This window comes from Odocoileus virginianus, chromosome 20 (genome assembly GCF_023699985.2).
Source record: "Odocoileus virginianus isolate 20LAN1187 ecotype Illinois chromosome 20, Ovbor_1.2, whole genome shotgun sequence".
NCBI classification, from domain to species: domain Eukaryota; kingdom Metazoa; phylum Chordata; class Mammalia; order Artiodactyla; family Cervidae; genus Odocoileus; species Odocoileus virginianus.
In genome coordinates, this window is record NC_069693.1 from 48,185,812 (window position 1) to 48,197,013 (window position 11,202).

Consider the following 11,202-nt stretch of genomic DNA (forward strand, 5'->3'; position numbering starts at 1 on the left):
ATTCTCGTTCAAATTACCGTTCCATTCAAAATAGAAAGCCCAGAGATTAATCCACATACCTATGGACACCTTATCTTCAACAAAGGAGGCAAGAATATACAATGGAGAAAAGACAACCTCTTTAACAAGTGGTGCTGGGAAAACTGGTCAACCACTTGTAAAAGAATGAAACTAGAACACTTTCTAACACCATACACAAAAATAAACTCAAAATGGATTAAAGATCTAAATGTAAAACCAGAAACTATAAAACTCCTAGAGGAGAACATAGGCAAAACACTCTCTGACATAAATCACAGCAGGATCCTCTATGACCCACCTCCCAGAGTATTGGAAATAAAAGCAAAAATAAATAAATGGGACCTAATTAAACTTAAAAGCTTTTGCACAACAAAGGAAACTATAAGCAAGGTGAAAAGACAGCCTTCAGAATGGGAGAAAATAATAGCAAACGAAGCAATAGAAAAGAATTAACCTCAAAAATATACAAGCAACTCCTGCAGCTCAATTCCAGAAAAATAAACGACCCAATCAAAAAATGGGCCTAAGAACTAAACAGACATTTCTCCAAAGAAGACATACAGATGGCTAACACATGAAAAGATGCTCAACATCACTCATTATTAGAGAAATGCAAATCAATACCACAATGAGGTACCATTTCACGCCAATCAGAATGGCTGCTATCCAAGAGTCTACAAGCAATAAATGCTGGGGAGGGTGTGGAAAAATGGGAATCCTCTTACATTGTTGGTGGGAATGCAAACTAGTACAGCCACTATGGAGAACACGGTGGAGATTCCTTTAAAAAATGGAAATAGAACTGCCATATGACCCAGCAATCCCAATCCTGGGCATACACACCAAGGAAACCAGATCTGAGACACGCGTACCCCAATGTTCATCGCAGCACTGTTTATAATAGCCAGGACATGAAAGCAACCTAGATGCCCATCAGCAGATGAATGGATAAGAAAGCTGTGGTACATATACACAATGGAATATTACTCAGACATTAAAAAAATACATTTGAATCAGTTCTAATGAGGTGGATGAAACTGGAGCCCATTATACAGAGTAAGTAAGCCAGAAGGAAAAACACCAATACAGTATACTAATGCATATATATGCAATTTAGAAAGATGGTAATGATAACCCTATATGCAAGACAAAAAAAGAGTCACAGATGTACAGAACAGACTTTTAGACTCTGTGGGAGGTGAGGGTGGGATGTTCTGAGAGAACAGCATTGAAACAAGTATATTATCAAGGGTGAAACAGATCACCAGCCCAGGTTGGATGCATGAGACAAGTGCTCAGGGCTGGTGCACTAGGATGACCCAGAGGGATGGGATGAGGAGGGAGGTGGGAGGGGGGTTCAGGATGGGGAACACATGTAAATCCATGGCTGATTCTTATCAATGTATGGCAAAAACCACTACAATATTGTAAAGTAATTAGTCTCCAAAAATAAAATAAAATAGAATAAAGTAACCAGAACTAAAAAAAAAAAAAAAAAAATTACCGTTCCATTGCCTTCTGGCTTCCTGAGTTGCATTTGATACATCTGCTTGCTGTATCTGCTATTTGATGATTTGTATCTGATGATTTTTAAGTTCTACAGGGTAGAAGGCTGCCAGCTGGCCACAAGGTGAACCCATGAGTGACAGGCAAGATAGAAACAGTAGGAAAGGACACAGCACTCTAACTGGCAAGGAGCACACCATGCGTCAGGTGAGAGCAGCAGCCGCGGCGGGGCCCTGCAATGGTCCCAGGCAGACAGACACACAGTGCCTGGGCCGGTCAGGGACCCTCACTCAGCAATCTCCACTCCTGGAGGGACAGGGACCCCTCTGACTAAGCCAGTGGCTGCTCCATTAGCCTTCTCGGTGGTTCTCGAAGTCCTGGTCCAACTTCATGTTACACAAGGAGCCACAGCAGTCTCCCCAAACGCCCTGGGAGGGCTACGCGGGCACACCTCCAGAGCTCAGCCTGCCCCCTCTCCCGGGCCGCCGGCTCTCCACACACTTCCTTTCTCATGGGTCTTAGTCCCACAGGTCGTCTTTCAGGTCCTGGAACCCAGGGAGCCGTTCTCCTTGGGGCCTTTGTCCACGGTCCTTCAAGTGTGACCGTCTCAAGTGTGGGTGACAGTCATCAAGTCCCAGCTCACACGCTACCTCCTCAGGAAGGCCTCCTACCCCTGACCTCCTACTGTTCCCACCCTGTCACGCCCTCCCCCGAGCCCTCGTGAGTAGTCTCAATATATTGTCCCTTGTTTCACTTGTCCTCAGTGCTCCTGGGGGCTCCTGGTGAGCCCTGAGGGTTGTGTTTAAGGGTGGTATTCACCATCATTCCCCCAGGACATGCAGACCATCTGGGAAGTGGTCAGCAGACCTCCAGCTTCAAGATGGAGGCCTAGGTTGAGCATTCATTCTGCTTCCTCTTGAATCCCTACTAAAATGGAAATAAAAGGATTTTTTTTTGAAGGACAGAGAGCACAGAGACCAGTCATAGCTTGGAGTCTGACACCAAGGTGCAGGAGGTAATCCACTGAGCAGGTGCAGGAGTGCTTCCAACGTGTTCAGGGGAAGCCCCAGGCCCAGGGAGACTGTGTGGAGCCACCAGAGGGGAGAGGCAGAGTCTGGGGGTCAGTCTCCGCCACCCCCCATCCCCACTCGGGAAGCGCCCTCGGCCCCCAGCCAACTTCGGTTGCTCCATCCAACCTGGGAAGGCCCCCTCCCTCTTGGGGTAGTTCTGAGGAGACAGCGAGCACCTGGCCAGGGCAGGTGCCCCACCAGGGCCACTCAAGGGTCAGAAGAGCCACTCGGTGGGCCAGGTCAGTCCCATTAACAGGAGCCCTCCCCGGAAAGGAGCTGCCAACAGCATCACCCAGAGCCACGCTGGTTCTCACAGCCAGACCTGTGCCCTGCCGCTCCAGCACTTCCTCTCCCACCAGACAGCCTGGGGGCGGGGGCGGGGGGGGAGGAGATGGGGAAAGGGGGTCAGCTGGCCTTCTGAGAACAAGCCGGAAGATACCACGGTCGGGGGCTCCAGTTGAACCTGCTCCTCCATGAGCCTACCTATGGCCATCTTTCCATCTCACTCCCCCATGGGGGCTCTAGGGCCCAGTTTCCCTCCAGTTACAGCTAGCCCAGCCGCCCCTGCACCAATGCTGCTGGGAGACCCCTCTGCACCAGCTATCCAGCAGCCCCTATCATGCAGCTTGTGTTCTGGGATTTGTTCTGCACCCCACCCCCTGCAGGGGCCCCAGGGAGGGGAATGGACTTTAGAGTGAGTGGGGAGAACCACAGGACGGCAAGGGGAGCCCCACGGGGAGCCTGCCTGCCGGGGGGCCAGGGCAGGATGGCCGGCACTGGCTTCACTGTGGCTTCTTTGAGAAAATGGTGCAGTGCAGCCAGGAAATCAGGCAGGAGACGCAGAACTCGGCCTGCCCTTTTCAACCTCGTGGTCACCCTCTCCGACCAACACCAGCAATCTGAAGGGGGCAGTTCCAGGAGAAAAGCGGCCCCAGGGACATCTGTCAGTCTGGCTACTATAATGGGATTTTACTCTCATAAAAACCTGTTGCCAAGGACTCTGTATTTTTAGTTTTCACATGCCAGTCCTTATACAATTTGTTTTTGCCAGCTCATTTACACCCAAAATGTACTGACTACTGACAGACGCTTGGGAGAAACCTCCCGTATGTCAAGTGCTGCTTCACTTCATTCAGTTACCATCAAAGAACCAACCACAAGGACTTCACGTAAACTGCACGTTTATTAGCACTGGTGCTGCGACACAGCACTTCCAGTGAACATGCGGAGCTGCATGGAGGTGACTGGACAGGTGAGGTGCAGACTCGGGAACCGCGGGGCCTTACTTCTTCCACTCGTTCTTGTCGTAGTCCCACTTGGCCGAGAAGCCCTGGATGGGGGCCACCTTCATGTCCAGCATCCTCTTGGTCTGCTTGGCCACCCACTCCTCTTCAAAGGTGTGCGGGATGGGGCCGTACACTACAGTCCAAAACAACGTCATGAGGCGACACTGTCTTGACAAGGTGTTTCTAAGCCAACACGTCACACAGGTAAGTCTTCCCCATCTCACTAGCAACTTGATCAGCACCGTCATCGGCCACTCGACACCCACACCCACACAAACACGCTGGTTTCAAACCCTGTGCACTGACAACTTGGAACTTCCAAATTACACCCTGTTTGTAAAAGTGAGCATGAAAACACAACGCTAAAGCAGAATGTCTTCTGTGCAGGACAGAGACAGCAGGTACATGGGCAAGCGGAGAGCACAAGCAGAACCAAAGGCGACTCGTGAAGAGTGGACAGTCACAGGCCTGTTACTGACCCGCATCCACACGCAGGCAGCAAGGACAGGACCAGCCCTTCTCAGAATGGGCCAACCTACCCCACAGAACAGAGAACACAACACAGGCAGCACCAGAACAGGCAGGGAGCCCCGACACTGGCAGAGCAGAAACTGCTAGGTCTCGAGACCCAGACCTCTGGTGACCTGAGCTGCAGTGCCTACAGCCTAAACAGTCCCCCGATGGTAAGAGTTTCCTCCTCCTCAGTCTAACCTCCACCACACCTTCTGACACCTGACCGCTGAGCAGATGAGCTACCGGAAACATGCTGGGCTGGACAACCAAGCATGGCCCATTCAGGATCAATCAGCTGCAGGCCACACCACTTGAGTTCACGCGAGCCAGCCTCCCAAAGCCGGTGAACAGTCCAGGATGGAGCCCAGAATGGAAATGCCGGTCTGTGTGACGGCCCCGCCCCACTCACCATAGTGCTTCTCCCAGATGAGGAGGATCGCAGTGAAACCGATGAAGAACATGGCCGCGCCCACCACTGTCTTCCACTCGTTTGTGCTCCTGTTCATCTCAGCGAAGCTCTCCTTGAACTTTAGGCGGTACACTGAGGAGAGAAAGGACAGTGCTGCGGGCATAGGGGACCCCCACCTCGAGGTAGAGCTCCACAACAAAGCGGGGGGGTGGGGGGGGGGCGGTGTTGTGGAACATGGGAGTGAAGAACACAAGCTTCAGGCCCTGACACACCCGCTCACACTCGGGGGGTGGCGGGGAAGGAAAGGAAGATGCATGAAGTTTGTGCTGGGTGGAAAAAAAAACCTGAAGTTCTTATTTAGAGTAAGGCACGGGGCCCGTTTAATGTGCCTTTTTCCTGATGGTGTCAGTGATCCTCCTCAGTACTTCCCCCGAGCAGAGGCACAGAGGCGCTGCTCGCACAGGTACACCATCCCAAGTTCCGCTCGGTGGCTCTGCACCTGTTTCCGCTCCTCCTGGGGGCTAGAGCCCACGAGCATGGACAGAGGCGCCTGGGAGGGGGTTCAGCCAGCTGGCAGAGCTAAGGCCCTGGACAGCCCCACAGACGCACAGCACCCCACCTTCCCCAGCACACTGGTCTCCAGGCCCAGCCCAGAACCAGGAGAATTCTTGCGCAACACAGGCTGCCCGTGGTGCCTTCAATACCCACGTTCAACTTTCTCATCAATGGAGAGGCTGCTCCAGGAAGCCTTCTCCTTTTCCTTCAAGGCCTTCTGGCTGGCAGACAGGTTCTTGACGTGGGCCACATCGGGCAAGGGGTAGTCACGGCGGTCCACATAACCCGGGAGAGCAAAATCTTCACTCTTTACAACACTTCCTAAAAAACACGTTGGACAAATATTTGAAATTCACATAGGTTCCATTACAAACAAGGCAGTACTTCTAAGAACTGAAGTCACTCCAGGTATGTGCACCCTGAAAACCTCAGTCATCCTAGGGGCTGTGACCCCCACTCCAAACAGCCACAGGATGGTCGTGTGACATGGGGGCAGGCTCACCCCATGTGGCCCTGAGAGCAGGTGAGGGTGGAGGGTAGATGCTAACAGCAGCGCTCTTCATCACACCAAAACAGGAACCTGCCGGGGCACTGCCAACAAGAGAGCACTTCCTGCAACTACCAGGGTTCACAGAGGCTGGACAAGCTACTCAGGTCCCCTGGACTGACTGGAGCCTGGACTAAATGGAGGCCCTTCCACAGGGAACTCCAACTAACGGGGAAGAGCAATATCAAACTCATAAAAGAAACAAGGGTTCAAAGTTCAGAAAGAAAGACATGAAGAGGTGGCTACTGTGCACTGCAAAGTAGCAAATAACCGTAGAAATGTGTAACATGGAGTCGTTTGGCTTGTTCAACAAATGTTTACAGAGTGCCTACTGTATGCCAAGTGCTGTTCTAGCTCAAAATGGGAAGACAGTCATGTACACACCAAGTCACAGAACACTTTCAGGGTTATATTTTCTTTTTAAGAATCTAAGCTGGAGAAGGAAATGGCAACCCACTCCAGGATTCTTGCCTGGAGAATCCCACAGACAGAGGAGCGCAGTGGGCTGCAGTCCGTGGGGTTGCAGAACACAGCTTAGCAACTGAGCACACGCACGTGGGTGTGTACAAATTTTGAAGGATTCTGTGGTTATTTCTTAACAGTGTTACATGCTCATTAAAATAATTATAGGGACGCCTCATCAGTGATATATCTTCCCAAGGTGTAAATGTCCTCTGTTAACCTGTTTCTGCCTACAGAGTCAACTAATTTCACTAAGGCGAAGCTCCTTGGAAAAACTTAATTTATAGTCACTCTTTGGTTCTGTGAACAGCTTTGACTAGCAAATAAATCCTTTGAGTGCTTTTTGAATGTGAAAAAAAAAAAAAGAATCTAAGTTATGTGTAGATACTCACATGAATATGCCACTAAACACAAGGTAAACCCAAGTTGTCATCAGTGGAAAGCGGGGATGAAATGGAGACTTCTGCCCAAAAAGATAAAAATTTCAGCACCTTCAAATTGGTGTGTACCCAATGTATTACTCTAGTAAAAAGGGGGAAGGTTCAAAAAGCAGGGGGAAAAGGAGTATCTTAAACTTTAAGGTTTTCCCTCAGCAAAAAGCTGTTTGATTCTACCCTATATTTGAAGGAAATTCTGTGTTTGGAACAAATCTGGAGGTATAAAGTCCTGCAAAAATGCTTCACCTCCATTAGCTTAGTCTGAATAATTGAAATCTCCCAAACCATGTTAACAACAGTGAAACAAAACCTTGCACCTTAAACAAAGCAGTAAAATTTCTCCAAATGCTCACTGGTGCCTTGCCTATGATTAGCACACTCATATATTCTTACCCAACCTTTTCCCAAAGAGACTGAGATGAAATGGCTAAAATTTTCATTTTACAAGTTTTCATTTAAAACTTTCCAATTTTAAAACTCTTAAGACTCTATTAAAATGATGAGTGGACTAAAAAGCACTCGGCTTACACGAGTTATTAAAAATAGATGTAAAAAAAAAAAACCCATGTGAATTAGGGTGATGAGAATGTTCTCAAGTTGATTACAGGATAATGGCACAACTCAGCAAATGTACTGAAAACTGCTGAAGTGTAGCCTTTAATGTGTCAGGGTGTTATGGGAAATACATCTTAATAAAACTGTTACCAAGATGCAAATGCATATAACCTTCAAGCATCCTAAGCATAAAATTGCATTTTCTAGAACAAGAATGACTAATGCATGACCTCACTGCTGCCAAGGGCTCGTCAAGACTTTTGGCCTGGTTCCCTAGTAAATGGAGGGCTGGGGGAGGCCCGCCCACAGACACATAAATGTTAACAAACCAAACATTCCTTTTAAAAGGAGAGAAAAGCAAAGATTTTGTACCCCAGTGAAGGTGTTATCATTTCTATCCTCGATCTGGATGGATACGGGGGCCTCTGCTGATGATATCCGGTGAATCTGAGCTCCCCTCTCAATCAGATGTGTCACCACATGAATACCCGAACTGCCAATGGGGGCTCCCAATGGCTATTCTATGTGGAGAATCAGTTCATGTATGACTTACACAACCAGAACTTTAGAATAAACGGACGAGACTCGTCTGAGAGACAGCAGTTTCCTCCATCTGCTTACCGTGTGCTCGAGAGGCGGCAATGAGTAAGCCCAGCAGGTCCCTGCGTCCAAAAGCTCACGCTCCAAGAGGCAAACACCCCTCAAACTACCCGCAAACCCACAGCCTCTAAGGAAGCACACAGGGCCAGACAGGACCTATCTTCCTGTAAAATGACACCTGCACGGAGGGTGACGACTCGAAGGAAGCACCATCTACACCTCTGGAACTGAGGCAGGAGGAGCCGGCCTGGCACATCTGAGAAACAAAACACCAGTGGGGCAGGGAGCGAGCCGCTGGGGAGGGCTGGTCGGGCTGCTCTCTGCCTTTGTGAGTCTGATGTGATGAGGCCAGTGGGGCCGGGGGCTGATGTTACTCCAGGCATGAGGAGCCAGCAGGTGGCTTCAAGTAGGGACCAACTAGATCTGACTTCCTATGCCAAAAGCAGTATCTAAGAATAAGCCCCAGTCAGTGCCCCTGAGGGAGAAAGAAGTTGCCTTCTTGCAGAAGATCAGAACGACCAAAGGGACATGAAGGGACCTTGAGGGGTGATGGAAGTGTTGCATGCCCTGACTGGAGTCATTGTCACACAGTTGAATAAGCTTATCAAAATCCAGAGAAACATAACATCTAGAAAAGATAAACTTTCCTTTCTGTAAATTATACTTCAAACTAAACTAAACAAACAAAAAGCTAAGGAAATACATCAGCAAAACCAAAATGGAAACAAAAGGTAATCTTTGACCTAAGTGACTTCCTAGGCTTTTAGTGAAGAAGTGTTTCTTTCTGTATGTATTAACAACTAAATTTTTTATTACCTACTAATTTAAATAACATTTCAATAATGCTTTTACTAAAATTATCTGTTTTAGAGTCTGTCATCCTGAGCAACATAAACGACATACACAAATATAACACCCAAGTATCACCAATTAAAGGACATAACATCAAGGAAAGAAAATCACATAAAGCAGCTCAGACAAAAGCTCCCGAGTCCCCGGATACATGAGTCTTGCTCTCAACTCCATCACCCATCACTCGAGCCTTGCACTTGACTCCCCAGTAACACAATCTGTCACAATGACTCCCATTCCCTCCTCCTGCTGGCTTTCCCTCTGCCTGGAATGCCACTCCGCTCGAGTGTGAAGGAACCCCACCAGCCCTTCAGCTGAGCAAGGCCTCCCGACCAGAAGCCCCCCCTGTACCTCAGGCCAGGCTAAATGCTTCTCCTCGGAGCCCATCTCTCACTGAAACACTGCCTTCATGTATCTTTTCTCTCCAGATTGCCGACACTCTGTGGAGTAATCCTGCATCTCACATTCCTTTATTCTAAGTGTCTAACATTGACAGCTACAAAGAGATGCTTGATAAATGCAAAACTCAACTTGCTATGTGCCAGGCTCTGAACTAGGTTAAGTACATTTCAGGTGAGAGAACAGGTTCCTAAACTCGAGCAAGTCCAAGGTAGAAATGAGATTAAACCCAGTTCAGGTTAGGAAGTCCAAGCTCCTTCCCATCCACTGTCCCAATTATTCAAAGAGCATTCAAGCTAAGTGACTAGAAGTTGGGGGTGGGGGGGGGTATGGAACAATAAAGTCAGGTATAGTGTGGATCTCTCTTTTTTTTTTTTTTAGTGTGGATCTCTTAAAAGGTGTGGAACTTGAACCTGAAAACATGAGAAGGGAAAGAAAGGGGAGAAAATATCAGTATAAGCGAAGACTCAGACTAGAATTCATTAAAACTCTTTAATCTAGAACTAGGCACCATTAAAATGTATATATCTCCCTTCAAATTCCTCAACAAAACGTGATCAGGAGCAAAGCTCTCCATGCCTGAAACTAGCACAAGGCCTTATGAGCAGCAGAGCAAAAAGAAAGATTATATTTACCATGGGCCCGGACACACACCGAGGTGGAAATTGCACGCCTGCCAATCAGGCTAAATACTCTGGTCGCCAACATTCTGAAAGATAAAAAACGTACCTTCACTATGAACAAGGGTAAGCATCTATTAGGAATGATTCTTCTTTTTGCCCCAGAGCATTCTGGAAGTCAATGCAATTCTTTTGTTTCTTCTTTTCCCCAACATAAGTGACTGGATCTTCATTACTGACTATGAATTTTTTTAAAAACCTAAGATGAAGGCTTTTTTTTCCTCTCAGCAGACAGCATGTTTTAATGGAGCTCCGTCATAAACCAACTGCCATATATACACACTTTAGCCAATTCGTAGAAAACTGATTTGAGGGTTTTTTTTTTCCCTTGGTTTTTTAAAAAAATCAGCTTTCTTAAAAAACAAAGAGGGAAAAAAATAGTTTAAGGAGACTGTGCTGCCAGTAATGGGCTCCACCTCCTAGAAGGAAAAGGTAAACCGTTTCAAGTAACTAAGAGACACGCAAAGCATTCATTACACTTGGTTATAGACTTAATATGTGCCCCGGCTTGGAAGGGGAAATGAAGGGGAAAGGATGCAAAAGCGGCCTGGTCCACTTTCAATCCCTGGAGGACAACGAATGACCGGGATAACACACCTCTCGCTTGGGCCTTTTCTGGGTCAGGCCTAGCTCCCCTATTTGCCCCTCCCTTAAAACTGGACCTTTCAGGGGGCTGCTGACGATGAAAAAGATCCCGAACGCATTCAGAAAGCAGCCCATTAAGAAGCAGAATAAACAGAAGCATGACGTCAGGGCCGAACTCGCCTCCGTTTCCCTTGTTTTCTCCCCGGCCTGGCCAGCGCCAGAGCGGGTGCCCAGCGTCCAACAGGCCTGGAAGCGGGGCGCCTCCCTCGGAGCCCCGTTACACCCCCAGCGGTGGCGCAGCACCGTCGGGAGGGGCGGCAGGGAGCCCGCGAGGCGACCTGCCCTCAGGCCGCCGCCCTGGACCAGCGGACACTCCAAGGTCAGAGCCGCAGCCAGCCCGCGGCTGCGGAAGGACAGATGGAGACCGGCCGGAGGCTTCCAGGCGTCACATAAGCAGCGACCAGGCGGCTTCCGAGCCCGGAGCCCCCAAGGGCCGGCCTCAATGTCACTGGGACGGAGGCCCAGTCGTCAGTTCCTTGTGGGCGCCCGGCCGCGGGTACGTAGGCCCGAGGGCTCCCGGAGCCCGACCCTTCTCAGCCTCGCGGCGCGGACCTGCCACCGCCCGCCTCACCTGCCGCCAATGACCAGCCGCTGCCCACCGTGCCCGCCGCGACCGCCCTCTACGGCTCGGCTGCCCGCGACCGGAAGAGAGCGAGGCCGAGCCG

The 11,202-nt window shown here is 49.3% G+C and overlaps 1 protein-coding gene across 1 annotated transcript; it reads right to left on the reverse strand.

Annotated features, from left to right (window-relative positions):
* Positions 1–3,764: 3,764 nt before the first annotated feature.
* Positions 3,765–11,193, reverse strand: COX4I1 (cytochrome c oxidase subunit 4I1). The gene is made up of 5 exons (XM_020899840.2): positions 11,109–11,193; positions 9,848–9,921; positions 5,514–5,681; positions 4,806–4,937; positions 3,765–4,016 (listed from the first exon to the last, which is right to left on the reverse strand). Exons 2-5 carry the CDS (start codon positions 9,918–9,920, stop codon positions 3,880–3,882), a joined length of 510 nt encoding a protein of 169 aa, XP_020755499.1. The 5' UTR covers position 9,921; positions 11,109–11,193; the 3' UTR covers positions 3,765–3,879.
* Between the last annotated feature and the right edge of the window lie 9 nt (positions 11,194–11,202).

Bases quoted from the DNA above. Each gene is read 5' to 3' on its own strand.
- COX4I1 (XM_020899840.2), bottom strand. From the start codon at position 9,920: ATGTTGGCGACCAGAGTATTTAGCCTGATTGGCAGGCGTGCAATTTCC. The intron at 4,938-5,513 runs GTGGGTATTGAA...TTCTCTCCTCAG, and splicing joins CATTGATGAGAAAGTTGAAC to TGTACCGCCTAAAGTTCAAG. The intron at 4,017-4,805 runs GTGAGTGGGGCG...TTTGGACTGTAG, and splicing joins CATCTGGGAGAAGCACTATG to TGTACGGCCCCATCCCGCAC.